Source organism: Trichosurus vulpecula, chromosome 2 (assembly GCF_011100635.1).
Source record: "Trichosurus vulpecula isolate mTriVul1 chromosome 2, mTriVul1.pri, whole genome shotgun sequence".
Taxonomy (NCBI): Eukaryota; Metazoa; Chordata; class Mammalia; order Diprotodontia; family Phalangeridae; genus Trichosurus; species Trichosurus vulpecula.
This window is the reverse complement of record NC_050574.1, coordinates 451395755-451410849: the sequence shown is the minus strand read 5'-3', so window position 1 is coordinate 451410849 and position 15095 is coordinate 451395755. Positions and strand designations below refer to the sequence as shown.

The window sequence follows — 15095 nt, the reverse complement described above, 5'->3', positions numbered from 1 at the left end:
TCTCTCCTTATGTTGAGGTCTTCTAGGTCCTTTCTGTTAGCAGATGACAATATACTGATTAACCAAGCCGCAGAATACTGTTGGGCTTTTCAGTGAGAAGAGATTGGCCTATTAGTTCATGAAGAAATAGTATTCCTTAGATTATATATGAAGTTGGTTAAGTATCCCTTGTAATCTATCAGGAACTGAAGATGAAGAGTAAGCTGAATCTAGAGTTAGATAGGAAAACAGGTTGAATTCCATTTGGGAAATTGCTTGGTATTTTCAGTGATTGTAAGCTGCTGCTTGGCACAAAAGCTTATATTTTTGGCACCTGTATTCTTATAATGCTGCTGTATAGCTGCAAATCATAGAACACTATTCTCTCCAAGGAATCAAAATTGCAGATGATCTAAAGGGAAGTGGAGAAGTACATGGTAGCTATAAAGAGGCTACATCCTGTCACTAACAGAGACTTGCATGCAAAAAGGATGTAGAAAGCATTCATGACACATGTGACTGGAAAAACAGATGGCTTAGTCTAGTGGCAAGATCAAGCAAATTGTTCTCAGTGGTTATACTCTTACCTATAAAATATGAAAAGACTGCAGTGGATTTAGGTAAGATCGTGGATAAGAATCTCATAGAATAGAAAGGTAGGGATAGATTTGTGCTGACAGAAGAAGGAGTAGTGGTACTGGTATTGGAAAGATCCCAGATTAGTTAAAGTGAGCGGACAAACACATCAAATTAGGAAATGTGATTTAGCTTTTTTTGTTAAATATTCCTCTAAGGCAATTAATTTTTTAAAAATTGAACAGATTTTCCCTCTGGAAAGTGTAACTAACTATATAACTATAAATAATGTATTTGCTTAAATAGTTCCAAAGAGCAATTTATTTTACTGGTGTGGTACTTCTTCCAATAACAGGGATCATATATACCCTTCATACTCACATGGTTCTTATGAATTGCTGTAGTCATTAAGAAAAATTATCACCTGGTGGCCAATCTTCTGGTGAACAGCATTTATGCATTTCGCTAGTGTTCTTGAGCGTATAGACTCTTAATCTCTTTCCAGACTATGATTCACTAGTATCTCCTTTGAGATTGATGGTCACCTCTATACCATGGTGATACATAAGAATATTTTTCTCTCATGTTTCATTTAGCTGTTGCACAACATTAGTCTTTATTTTACTTGGTTTGTACCTAAGTACACCAAGAATATTACCTAAATGTACTTTTGTCTTTCTTTTTGTTAAGACTCTTTAAAGAATTTTGATAGTATATTATATGGTGATATTAATGTTACATTTACTCTTTCTAAATAAATTGGATTTTGTCTAGCTGTTTAATATTATGAACACTCTAACTAAGTGTTTTATTTAGGACCTGTTTAATAATAGTCAAAAGCAGGTTTTATCAAATGGTCATGAGTAAGACTTAGGAAATATTTTTGTTACTGCATTCTTTTTGTAGAAATGAACAGGTTGTGATGGGTATATAGTGTTAGTGGTAACTATTAAAAGTAGTTTTTATGTTACATTTACCATTTTGGGGTGTGTGTGTGTGTATTTTTTTCCATTTGATTTGCCACATCTTTTCCATTTGTTGTTCTATTAGCACCAGCCTCGTTGAAACCTAGTTTTACTTGCCCTGTTTTACACTTTCACTTTTGCAGTGGATGATGCTGGGAAGATGGAACATGACGTCTCTTCCGAGATCACCATGGATGCTGAATCTGAAATTGACCCATGTAAAGTGGATGGCACTTGCCCTGAAGTCATCAAAGTTTATATTTTTAAGGCTGATCCTGGAGAAGATGATTTAGGTGAGATGAAATGTTACCCCTAGATTATATGCCTTAACCCAACTGCTTAAATCTTGTCCCTTTTTATGGTTTTTTTTTTTTCAATGAAACAGGACAGTGCTTTGAACAAAACATTCCAATGCCATACTGTAACTAATGAGATATGAAAATTGAAAATAAATTGTTTGTTCTCTGATCATTTCTGCCAGGTGGCACAGTGGATATTGTGGAGAGTGAACCAGAGAATGATCATGGAGTTGGACTGCTTGATCAGAGTAGCAGTATTCGTGTTCCAAGGGAAAAGATGGTTTACATGACTGTCAATGACTCTCAGCAAGAAGATGAAGATTTAAGTAAGTAGGTGGCCTTTTTGTGGGAGAAAATTTTATTTAGTTTTTAGGACTTTTTAAATTCATTTGATATTTGACAGTAATGACAACACTAATTGTGGAAAAATTTATGCGACTTCAAAAGCTAGAAAATAAAGATGCCTCGTGCAGCTTTCCTTTGTGTGCCTGAAATTTTATACACGTTGTCAGACTCATAAAAAGACCAGGTGGTGATTGTAGTTTGGCCTCCATTTTTTTTTTCTTCATTGATGTAGTAACTGTATTAAAATGAAAAATGTCATTATCTCGGATCTAGACACTTAGACTGAAACAGGAGGAAAGAGACATCATACAGTATTAATACTAGAAAAAGGATCTCAGGTCCAGCTCCTCGATTTTACAGATGAGAACACTGAGGTCTAGAGAAGCAAAGTGACTTCACTTCAGGCATAGAATGAGTTGTTGGCAGTGATCGAGGAGCAGAACCTGTGCCTTCAGATTTCATTCCCGTGCTTATTATTGTCCCCTATTTTACCTGCCTTCCTATGGATATTTAGAGATCTACTTAGGAAAAATGTTATTAACACGTATGTCTTTATTTTTTAGATGTTGCAGAAATTGCTGATGAAGTTTATATGGAAGTGATTGTTGGTGAAGAAGATGCAGCAGTGGCCCATGAACAACAAATTGACGACACTGAAATCAAAACTTTCATGCCAATAGCTTGGGCAGCAGCCTATGGTAAGTCACAGGAAACTCTTCAAGTCCTGGGAAGAACAAAAGGCTGGCGCTTTTCCTATAAACGTCTGTACACATTCAGAGAGTCCTCTTTGTGGTGTGAGCCCCAGAAAGCTACAATACCAGTGCCTATAAAGGTTATTTAATTTCAGCAAGGATAGAGGAAGATTATAAAGTCTTGCTTTTTGTCTCTATTTTTAACAGGAATTTCCTTCATGTCTATATTACGTAGAAGGAAGTACTGCAAGAAGTACACAGACTTCCAAGCTGAAAATTTTCATCTTGATAATATCTGCCCCGTGGCTTTACAATTTTGGGAGACAACAAGGGATTCCATGGGGCAAAAGGCTGTAATGTGTCTTTTTAAATTGACAACTAGGAGTTTCCTAGACCCCCATCACAAAAAAAAATTTCTAAAACTCATTACTTAGGATGGGGACTTTCTGTCATTCATGAGGATCATGGCTGTTTTTGCAATGTGTTATTAATAAAGAATCCATAATACAAATAGTCTTCAAAGTGATAATACTGTATAATTTTGTTTTTAATGCGCATTGTTAGGTAATAATACAGATGGAATTGAAAACCGGAATGGCACTGCAAGTGCCCTCTTGCACATAGATGAGTCTGCTGGACTCGGCAGACTGGCAAAACAAAAACCAAAGAAGAGGAGAAGACCTGATTCCAGGCAGTACCAAACAGGTGAGGAGTTAGTAACACCACCAGTGCAGTGTTCACTCTCTGGAGATTTGACAGCCATCCCTTGGGTAAGATGGGGAGAGAAAAGACGATTATTAACTTGACTGATTCTAATTCAGATGAAAAATTTTACCCCATCCACACCATGATACCAGTATTTTTAATAAATTTATTGATAATCTTTTGTTTTTACATCATGTATATTTCTGAATATATCCCTTCCTGGTCACATATCTAGCAGGCTGTTCCTTAAAACAAAGGTTTCCTTTTTTTTTTTTAAGTGAGGGGGGGAAACAGTTATAGTAAAACTAATCATGTCTGACAGCATATGACCATGTCACCCAGAGTCCCACAGTTCTATAAAGAGGGGTGGGAGGTGCATTTCCTCAACTCTTTTGGGCCAAGCTTATAACATAGCCTATTTAAAAGAAAAAAAACAAGAAGCCATGTTATGACAGTCTAGGTATGATAGTGACATTCAGTGTAATTTCTTTGCAGGAATATTTTAAGTCTCTTTCAGCTATATGTTAAGTCCAATTTAAACGACAGTTTTGGAAGAATTAAACCAAAATCTGGAAAAATTAGTATGTTGTTTTTTCCTGTGATTTGATCTGATACTGTAGATCTCAACATTAAGATAGCGTCATTTGCTATTTTGAGCTGAGGACATTTACCTGTGGGAGATAGTAGGGCAGTACTTGGTGAACTAGTACATAATAATATTCAGTGGAAGAAAAAGCTACATCCTTGGTTATGGACATGACTTTTCTGATGATGATGTCTGAGTGTTGAAGAATTGTAGAAAAGATACCTTAAACGTAATTTACATTTACTTGTCTAATATCTGTAGAATATATAATTTAAATGCTCTCAAAGAAATCTTTGTTTGGATGTTCATAATATTTTCATTTCTTTTTTCTTCCTCCTTAGCAATAATTATTGGCCCTGATGGTCATCCGTTGACTGTCTATCCTTGCATGATTTGTGGAAAGAAGTTTAAATCTAGAGGATTCTTGAAGAGGCATATGAAAAACCATCCAGAGCACCTTACCAAGAAAAAATACCGATGCACAGACTGTGATTACACTACTAATAAAAAAATTAGTTTACATAACCACCTGGAGAGCCACAAGCTGACCAACAAAACCGAAAAGGCAATTGAATGCGATGAATGTGGGAAACATTTCTCTCATGCTGGAGCTTTGTTTACTCACAAAATGGTGCATAAGGAAAAGGGAGCCAACAAAATGCACAAGTGTAAATTTTGCGATTATGAGACAGCTGAACAAGGGTTATTGAACCGCCATCTTCTGGCTGTCCACAGCAAGAACTTTCCTCATATTTGTGTGGAATGTGGCAAAGGTTTCCGTCACCCGTCAGAGCTCAAGAAACACATGCGTATCCATACTGGTGAGAAGCCATACCAATGCCAGTACTGCGAATATAGGTCTGCTGACTCTTCTAACTTGAAAACTCATGTAAAGACTAAACATAGTAAAGAGATGCCATTCAAGTGTGAGATTTGTCTTCTGACTTTCTCAGATACCAAAGAGGTTCAGCAGCACGCCCTTATCCACCAAGAAAGCAAAACACACCAGTGTTTGCATTGTGACCACAAGAGCTCGAACTCAAGTGATTTGAAACGACACATTATTTCAGTTCACACAAAGGACTACCCCCACAAGTGTGACATGTGTGATAAAGGCTTCCATCGGCCTTCAGAACTCAAGAAACATGTGGCTGCCCACAAGGGCAAAAAAATGCACCAGTGTAGACATTGTGACTTTAAGATTGCAGATCCGTTTGTTCTGAGTCGCCACATTCTCTCTGTTCACACAAAGGATCTTCCGTTTAGGTGTAAGAGGTGTAGGAAGGGGTTCAGGCAGCAAAATGAGCTCAAAAAACACATGAAGACGCATAGCGGCAGGAAGGTTTACCAGTGTGAGTACTGTGAGTATAGCACTACAGATGCCTCAGGCTTCAAGCGGCATGTTATTTCCATTCATACGAAAGACTATCCCCATCGCTGTGAGTACTGCAAGAAAGGGTTTCGAAGACCCTCAGAAAAGAACCAGCACATCATGCGACATCATAAAGATGTTGGACTGCCATAAAAGTTATTTCACTGACTTCTGTGGAGTGGAATTGTAAAGAATATTGGCCTTGAGACAGTCAATTCATTTTAAAGCCAATCAGTTGTGATTACAAAAAAAATACTGTGCATTGATTTATGCTGTATACAAATAGGATTATTGCTTCTAGTTGGTTTTTTTTTTTACATTTTGTTCAATAGCGTGTTCTGGATTCTATTCAGTTTGTTTAATAAATGAGGAAAAGATGGCAACAATAAAGTTGCATTTAATAAAGGAATCCCTGCCTCTATACTGAATCTTTCAATCCTAGTAGTTTTGATATTTATTTAAATATTTACCTTGCTTACCTTGTTGGTACTCACCTAATACCATTTAACTAAAGATAATTTAAGATTGGTAACTCGCAAAGTGTTCATGTTGATTCGTTGGTGTCACAAATTTTAAAGGTAATTTGCATTTTCTCATGATGAAATTGTCATAGACACATCTAATATATATATATATATATATATATAAATATATATGGGCGATTTTATTGTCAGATCTAGCTGTCATAATACAGAACTCATTTAATTGTCTTGTTTACTATCTTAAGATCACGTGACAACAGAACTTTACATTTAAGCTTTTAAGTCTGTAACATTACTGAATGAAAAAGCTGTGGTTGTTTTTAAATTTTCATTTTTAGCAGAAAAATTGTTTGGGGCTCTTTTGGAGTATTTACATCTTTTGTCAGCACAACAAACTTTTGAAAAGACATACTGAAGATTTTGCTCATTACGATTATGTCTGCTATTCCATCTGTGCTTTTTTGTCTTGGAATGGTTGTGTACTACAAATGAAACAGTACTGACTAGGAAATTTTGGAGTTTGAGAGAGATCATTCCTATGGCTCATAGAATAGTTTGCAACTTTGTATGTAAGCGTACCCCAAATTTTATGTATACATATATCTATGTGTATTCTTTATTTTACACATTTATACACACACATCCTAAGACAATGGCTGAGTTAAAAATTTCACACTAAAAAGTACTTAATTTACAAGAATTTGTGAAAAATCCAGGGATGTACTTGATAGACTATTTTGTAAAACATGCTATTTAGAGAAGAGACCTCAGGTAAAGAAGTAGAAAGAAAATATGCACGGTAGTATTTTTAAAAGAATAAAGGTATTTTCATTAAAATATCTTTAATAATTGAGAAATAGAAATGATACATTTCTGAATAGAATGTTTTTCACGATATTTCAGCTTCATATTATTCCAGAAAAGTAATTCTTATCCATACACGACTAAATTCAGTTCTGCGACATAAGCAGCTTGAGAGAACACTATGTATCTATCTATCTCACCAAGCTGAGAATATGAAGAGGGAGCTAGAGATCTCTCTAAATGAGTACTGATTACTATAAATGTAGCAAATTCAAGTTATTATACCTTAAACCACCTCAGTGGGTGAAAATGTAAGTGGTTCAACACCTTAGTCAGCACTGATTGGAAGATTACAGCCTTTATAAGCATACAGAAAGAAGAAAGAGCAAAGGCCTTGTATCGATTAGCAAGTCTTTCGTTGTTTTGTCTTTCATTGCAATTGAATTTTTTAAACCAGTCTGAATAAGCAAGGATATAATAGATAGTAGATTCCAGACATTTTTAACCTAAATTTGCTTGAAATTAATATGGATTTTGAGGTGGGGGAGGGAAATACATACAAGTACCCGGAAATGGCTACTGCCACCTAATTCAATTCCCTTCTGTTTCTGGCATCTTCCTGGACGTTTCAAATGCCTCTTCCCATTGCCTTGCCGGCTACACTCGAAGTCTGATACCACTGCTGCCTGTTGCTGTCATGCTGCTCTGTCCTACATTTGCTTTCTAATTTTCATCTGTTATCATCTTTCCTTTTTGCCCCAGTATCTGGATTCAGAATTGTGTAGAATACTATGTTTTTCGAAGTATTTGACTAATCCCCAGGGCGTTAGATTTATTTAGTTGTAAGTTAAGTGCTTCAGGCTGCTATGAAGTTGGACCGATGGTAATCAAAGCTAAGCTATGTTTTCTGGTACTTTAATGTCCTTCAGAGTATATTGCCCCACATGATACATTTCATTGGTCACATGGTTGTGCAGTCCGTTGATGTCTCCTTGAAAACTAAATGTTAATATTTTCCTCACAATCTTTTTTTAAAGGTCTCCCCTGTTAATCTTGGTTTTCTTTTAAACAGTGTAAAAGAACTGAGAACATGCTATAAAAATGAAATTAGTATAAAAGTAGCCATTTTAACTATATTTTTTTAAATAAACTGAAAGATAAAGAACACAACACTTTACACACTTTGTATTTCTCTTACATAGTCTGGAATCATACACAATTTTTTTTAAAGCACAATATTGAAACCTTTAAAAGGTAATTAAGGGTTTGGTCAAGTGGATTTTGTAAAATGTATTCGTCTGTATAAAGAGAAAATGAAATTGTAGTTATTGTTATGTACTGACATTAGTTACAGGATAGTTTTAATTAAAACAATTTGCTTAGCAAATGCTATAAAATGGATGTTTCAGTTAAATGTTTTAAAGAGGTACAGATTTTTACAAGGACATAATATAAGTTATTGTTCTGTAGAAATATCCTATTAAATATTGTATGTCCCTCCCTCTGTACACTTTGTAAAAAAGTAAAATACATAAAAAGAAAATCATATAGGGAAGTGTGACATTATTGTAATTGTGTACTTGAGAATAACGTGCAAAAATAAAAATCAGAATATTTTCCTGTTAATGAATGTTTAGTCTATTTGATACCAGTACTAAGTTAATGCTTTTTCTTAAGAAAAATGTACAGTTTTTGTAAACCTAATAAACAAAATACAGTGGATTATTTTCATTTCCCCATTTCTTAACTCAGTTTGTGCAGTACTGGAATGCAAAAAAATGTCATTGCTTTGAATTTTTGACACAAATGCAAATATTGAGAATCCTTTAGTTCTGTGATTTTGCAAGTAATATCTTACAAAATTTGAGGTAATTGGTGAGATCTTTAACAAGTATGTCCTTGAAATACATTTGTGGGGTTTTTTTTGTTTGTTTCATTAGCAGCCATTGAGAAGAAAAGATAAAGAGAGGAAAAATATTGTATAGACTAGTGCCACGATGTCTATAAAGCTGTTTTCTAGAGCATTTAGAACCTTTTTTTTCTTTGCCATAAATCCACAACTCATTGAATCAGTGTTTAATTTCATGAGCCTTTATTACGGCCATGGTAGAAAAACATTCCACAACATGTTTTTCACACTTTCAAATGGCTAGTCTACTAGAGGACTGACTGGTCTTTGTCAAGTTTGAAGCAAGAAGTTAGCTAGCAGGAGTCCAGATAGCAATCCTGACAAGATAGGACTAAGGTGACAGAATTACTAGCATTCAATGGCTAGTTTAGTAAACAAATGTAGTCATTTTTAAACGTGAAGTAGTAATTGAACCTTGCTTATCTGATGCATTATTTGTGATTATGGAGAAAATAATTCTTCAAGGAAAAAACCTACTTTATTTGAAACACCTGAAACAGTTAAGTGGAACAAAATGTAGTGATTGTTAACTTGTCTGAAGTTATGAATCCAATACCATCCAAACCATAGCAGTCTGGGATTCAGCTAATTTTAATAAGACAGCTAATAGATCTAGCATCTCTTGAGTCTGTACATTGTCTGTTTCTCTCTTTATCCTTTGGGAATCATTAATAGCGGTTCTTTTTTTCCCCAAGCAACATTAGAGCACTGGCAGAAAATTAGGATCACTAGTCTTGACATTTCATTGTATGGGACATAGAAGGGAAAGTGTTACAACACAGAATGAAGAAGTGGAGGTGAAACAGTTTGCAAAGTTTGAACCTCATGCTCACTTTGTATGATTTGGATGATAAAAGTCCAGTAAGATATCCATCAAAGGGTTAACATCTCTTCCACTTCATAAATTTTACCTAGCCTCCAATATGTTACATTCCTTAAAGGGTATAGACAAAAAGTCAGCTAGCTTTTGTGTTTTATTTTTTTTTAACTGCCGTGGGGGTACTTTAAAGTTCTTAAATAAAAACGTAAGACATGCTTTCCACCTCTTGCAATTGTTTAGGTAAGGTCAAGGTAAAGGTTGCCCTTTTGGTTTATGTGACTTTATGTTTCATCATGTATATATTGTTTGTTTTGTTTATAAAGTAATTCTTGAATTTGTTACGTATTGTTCCTTGTTCTTTTGACAGCTTTGCTATTGTTTGTAAATAAATTCCTATTTTGTTTTAAGCCATTCTAGTAGAGTGTTGGCTATGGTTAAAGGCATATTTGTGTGTGATCAAAGGGAGGTAATTGTGTTCTTACTCCAAAGCTGAGAGAGCTGAGAAGGGTAAGAACATTGTTCCGTTCCTAACTTAGTATAAACAAGCTGTTTTAATAATCTAGTAAGTATTCTTACATGGCACTAAGATGGTGCTTTGCATATACACCATAGAATTTCAGTTTCCACAACATGCCCACGAAGTGTAGGATTTGATTTTGTAGTTTGAGGGCAGATCTCCAAAGCTGTTGAATCATCCCAGTGACCTCTCCTATCCACTTAGCCTTCCAGTTTTTCCTATGTATCAGGTAGACCAGTTGAGATGAATGAGAGATGAACTTTGCCATGTACAGGCCTTTGCATTGTGATGACTAAGAAACTGGTTGGAAAAGTTCACATCATGTGTAGAGAATCTGGAGACTTAGCTTAGATATTCCAAATAGCGTTTAGTTGTGTAGTTAATACATCCGTAATTCCAGTAATGAATGCTATCTGAGGAGGACCCACCTAATTTCAAAGGAGGTTCTTCCCCAGGTTTGCTTACTGTTGAGGAATTTTTCAGCCATAGTAACCTTATTAAGTTACAGAGGAGGTGTGATCTTTATAAGCACAGTGATTACCCATGTTGGGAATCATTGATCCTTGAAGTTTTGCAGTCCTATATCCAATATTGGCAGAATTCTTTGTTTAAATACAGCTCGGCCTTATTCTTTTAGATACTTGCTAATTAAGATTACATATCTCATATTGCTTTCCCCGAAAAGATCCTAGCTTTCTCCTCTATGTTTTTGTTCAAAGTGTAGAATCTACTTTCCATATTTTCATTTGCTTGTTCTGAAAAACTAACACTGTTGGGTTTTCTATTTACCCCCAAATCTTTAAGGGCCACTATATTAAAGGCATTCCCAAGAAAATCTGAAGCATAGAAAAGTTCTAGGATGATGAATGAATTCCTATTGTACGGGCACAGTAAGTGGTATGACCACCAGCATGGGATTCTTCCCTCTTCGTCCCACCTCAGCTATACTTTTCTCCTCCTACCGTAGACTGTCAGTATAAATTCAATTAAATATTTAAAAGCCTACATAAAGGGGCGGCATGATGTAATGGATAGAACTTGGGGTAAAGAATATCTGAGTCAAAGTTCCACGTTTGAAATACTAGCACCGAGTACAAATTGTCTATCGCCAGAGTGCTCCCTGGACTCTCAGACAAATTGCAATCCATTCTTCACTTTAGTGTGAAGGTTTCCACACCAGGAGTTCCACACAAAGGAAATCACAGGTTAAAACCAAAAATAAATGTCTTAGGCACTTGGGAATATGGAGATAAAATAGCCTTTGGCACAAGGAATTTTGTGGTGGGGGGAAGGAAGGAGCAAAAAGGAAGGGGCTATGAATACAGCATATTTCCAAATAAGTACAATACAGAAAAAAAAAACCCACCCAAAAACTGAGGAGGGAAGGAGAGCTCTGACAATTGTGGGGCTCAGAAGGTTTCAGTGCAATAGGTGGCACCTGAGCTGAGCCTTGAAGGAAGGTAAGAATTGTAAGATGTGGAGATGAATGAGGTGAAAATACTCTCTGGGCTTGTACAGATGCAAAGGGGGAGGAGACAGAATGTTGAATTCAAGGGACAGCTGGTACAGTTTTTCTGCAATATTGAGTTCATGAAGGAGAATAACATGAAATGAGGCTGGTGAGTGTGTGTTTTAACGTATAGGTATGGGGAACCACTGGACGTTTTTAAGGGGAGACTGGCAGCAGGAAGGAAGACTCTTGTCAGTTGTGTGGATTTAGAAGGATATAGCCTGTAACAAGCAGTGTGCTTGAATTTTGAGGGTCTGTCTTTTTTTTCTTTTTTGGTCCTGTGATTTCATTGGTATAGGTAACTGCTGAATAAACAAACCATTAGCAAAGATGGGCAATTGTTCTGCAATTTAGTCTTAGAGAGTTGGGAACTGTGATGTTGAGTCCTTTTTCCCAGGGTCACAGAGCCAGTATGTATCACAGCTGGGACTTGAACTCAACAAGTCTTTGGGGCAATATTATTAAATAAAAGGTTGACATTTTCAAATGTTTCCTTCTTAAAATTAGGAACATAAATATTAATATTTACATATGTATGATTTTCATAGGTAGAATTCAGTGGAATTATTTCTTCCGAGTCATGTCTTTTTTTCTAGTTGCTTTAAACACTTTTTCCCTTAGCTCCGATTTGGCGCACTTTTCCTTCACCTTTGTAATCGAAGCACTGTCACTTTGCTAATTACCAGTTTGTCTCAAATGACTTCCAGCATATGTACAACCACATGACACCAAGGCACCAATCGTAATGAGCATGATGTCGATGTTGATAATACCTTTACAATTCAAGAATGTTCATCCACCAATGCATTTTTCAATTGATCTGGGGAAGGGGGAGAGGAAAGACAATAAGCATAGAGCATCGACAATGTGCCAGGCATTCCACTAAGAACTTTAAAAAAATCTCATTTGATTCTCATAGCAACCTTAGGAAGAGGTGCTACCATTCCCATTTTACAGATAAGGAAACAGAGGTTAAGTGACTTGCCCAGGGGCAAACGGCTAGAAAGTGTTAGAGGCTAGATTTAAACTCAGGACTTCTTGACTTACGACTTAGACTGCCTTCTGAAGTGACTGTGGCCAGAAAATTCCACCTGAAAACCAGTCTGATGAGCGTCTCCGTACTTTGCTAGATTGGACCTCAGGTAGCTGGCATATAGTCCATCACGGGGCCATGTTAAAAGCCTTTTTCAGATTGGGAGAACTTGGCAGAGTTCATGTTCTATTAGCATCACCCAAAAAAGCCCAGAATCATTGCAGTGAGGCTTTAGGGGAAGTACATTATAGCATTCAAAGGTCTATGAAGTGTTTTTTGTACTTATTTGTGTTGAAGTAGGTGGTACGACTACTATTTTTTCTTCTGGGAACTCTTAACCTGTGTCAGAAGGCAACAAATGAGTCATTCCATTTTCTCTACCCCAGTCGTCTCATCTGTTACATGGAGATAGCATACATTTGCCTGACATCCCAGGACCAAATGCAAAAGAAAACATCTGCAAAGCAAAGTACTTTTTCAGTGGTTAAAAAAAAAAGTATTAAAAAAAGACAACATGAATGCCAATAGAATTCACTTATTACATCATTTTATTTTTAAAGTATCATTTTTTTAAAACTTTTTCCCCTTTCCTATTTTGTATATATGTTCCATAAGTCATATTGTTGCTAACACAAGCTTTGGACCTGAAAAAATTCAGCACAGAGAAGCACGTTTGTTGTTCAGACTAATCTTGATTCCCAGGGGCGTGCACCCTTTTCCTCCTGGGGATCATGGGAGCTGAATGGCCTCCCTTCCTCTCAGAAGGGTCATCAGTATCTCCATAGTACACATGAGAAAACTGGCATTCATTCATATTATATTTCTTACTACAAGTGCACTACAATTCTACATACCATTTTTCTCATTTGACAAACGAAGAGACTGTAGGTCAGAGAAGTTATATTTCTTACTCGTGTTCTGAGCCAGTAAGTGCCAAGACTCAGATCCAGTTTTCCGATTTATTTCTACCACCAGTAGCAACCTCTGTGATATGCTTTGGAAACTGCCTTTCGTGACCAAGAAATCTAGTTGCCATCCTGAGAGTCACAGTCAAGAAGTGCTTCAAAAATAGAACACCTTGAGAGTTGTATGCCATATGATGCTAATTGGATCCATGGGAGCCAATGAGATTAACGAGTGAAATATCATAGGAGGAGAAGAAAAAAAGGGTCCAGAACAGAGTTTTGGGGGATACTCATGATTGGCAAGCACAACCTGGCTGAAGATCCAGGAGAGGAGACAGAGAAAGTGTGGTCATACAGGTAAGAGGAGAACTAGGAGAGAGCAGTTTCACGAAAACTTTCACCTAAGGCTTTGACTTTCTCAACTCTCCTCTTTTAATTTTCTTTCCTCCCATTTTCCTTCTTTCTTTTGTCTTGTTGTCTGTATTTTCCCCTTTGGATAGCTTGCCTACTTCTCCACTTTCCCATATGTTGAATTCTCATTTCTATGCACTTGATTCTCAATCTATTTGGCCAGCTCCAACCTCTTTCCTGATCTCCAGTCTTGTATCTCTTAGCTGCCTATTGGACATCTCAAACTTTTTGTCCTATAGACATCTTAAACATGTTCAAAACTGAACTCTTTATCTTTTCCCCAAACCTGCCATTCATAACTTCCTTATTATTATAGAGGGAACCACCATCCTCTGGTCACCCAGTCTCACAATCTAGGTGACATCCTCAACTCCTCACTCTCTCACCCCCCCGTATCCAATCGATTAAGTCCTTTCATTTCTACCTCCATGACATCTCTTCTCTGTGTCCTCTTCTCTCTTGCATATGCCCTCTGTCCCTATTCTGTATCTTCTTTTCCCTCTTCCTTCTTCTCTTAACCCATTTTAACAGCACTTACACTATGCTTCTCTTATGGGTGTATACATACAGTATTTGTAATAAGATAATCTAAAGTTTGTCATAGGATATGTAACATCTGAAACTCTCCCTTCCATATGACCTGCCCTAAAAGCTAGCCCAAGTTCGAGCCACATTACACGTGTGGGAGAGCATCACTTGGGAGCTCCCATTGATCTGTGTGTGATTTTATTAGCCAATCAGAGGACACATTAGTTCAAAGCAAAAGACATTTAATGAAACAGCATTAAAGAAAATGACAGATTTCCTTCATATACTCTCCCCCAGCCTACCTACCACCCCCTCAACTGTGGAAGATGATGTAGGTATGGAACACAGAATCACAGATTTAGAATTGAAAGGGAAACTTACTGAGGCTTCGAGAGGTTAAGTAACTTTCCAAAATCCTGTAGGTGGTGAGTGGAAGAACCAGTATGGAAACCAAACCTCTCTGCCTCCAGATCCAGCTCCCTCTGCCATGCTTTGTTCTTTCGGGGAACACGTATGGCCAAAGAAGCAACATGGCACCTGGTCAAATACATGTCCGTCTCACTGAGAAGCTGTTGCTATCTTTTCATATCACCAAGTGAGCCATTTTCTCTGTTAACGGGGCCGCTCTGGGGCCCTGGTCACTTGGCCACGTTGTTT

General features: G+C 36.8%; 1 protein-coding gene across 2 annotated transcripts in view; it reads left to right on the top strand.

Annotated features, from left to right (window-relative positions):
* Positions 1–9941, top strand: part of ZFX (zinc finger protein X-linked) — a 65625-nt gene extending 55684 nt beyond the window's left edge. For both annotated transcript variants that reach the window (XM_036744284.1, XM_036744283.1), the window contains 5 exons: positions 1664–1813; positions 2002–2145; positions 2728–2862; positions 3421–3561; positions 4489–9941. In XM_036744284.1, the coding sequence (XP_036600179.1) occupies positions 1664–1813; positions 2002–2145; positions 2728–2862; positions 3421–3561; positions 4489–5672 (1754 nt within the window). In that variant the 3' untranslated portion in view covers positions 5673–9941. The remainder of the gene's footprint in view (positions 1–1663; positions 1814–2001; positions 2146–2727; positions 2863–3420; positions 3562–4488) is intronic.
* Positions 9942–15095: the final 5154 nt, after the last annotated feature.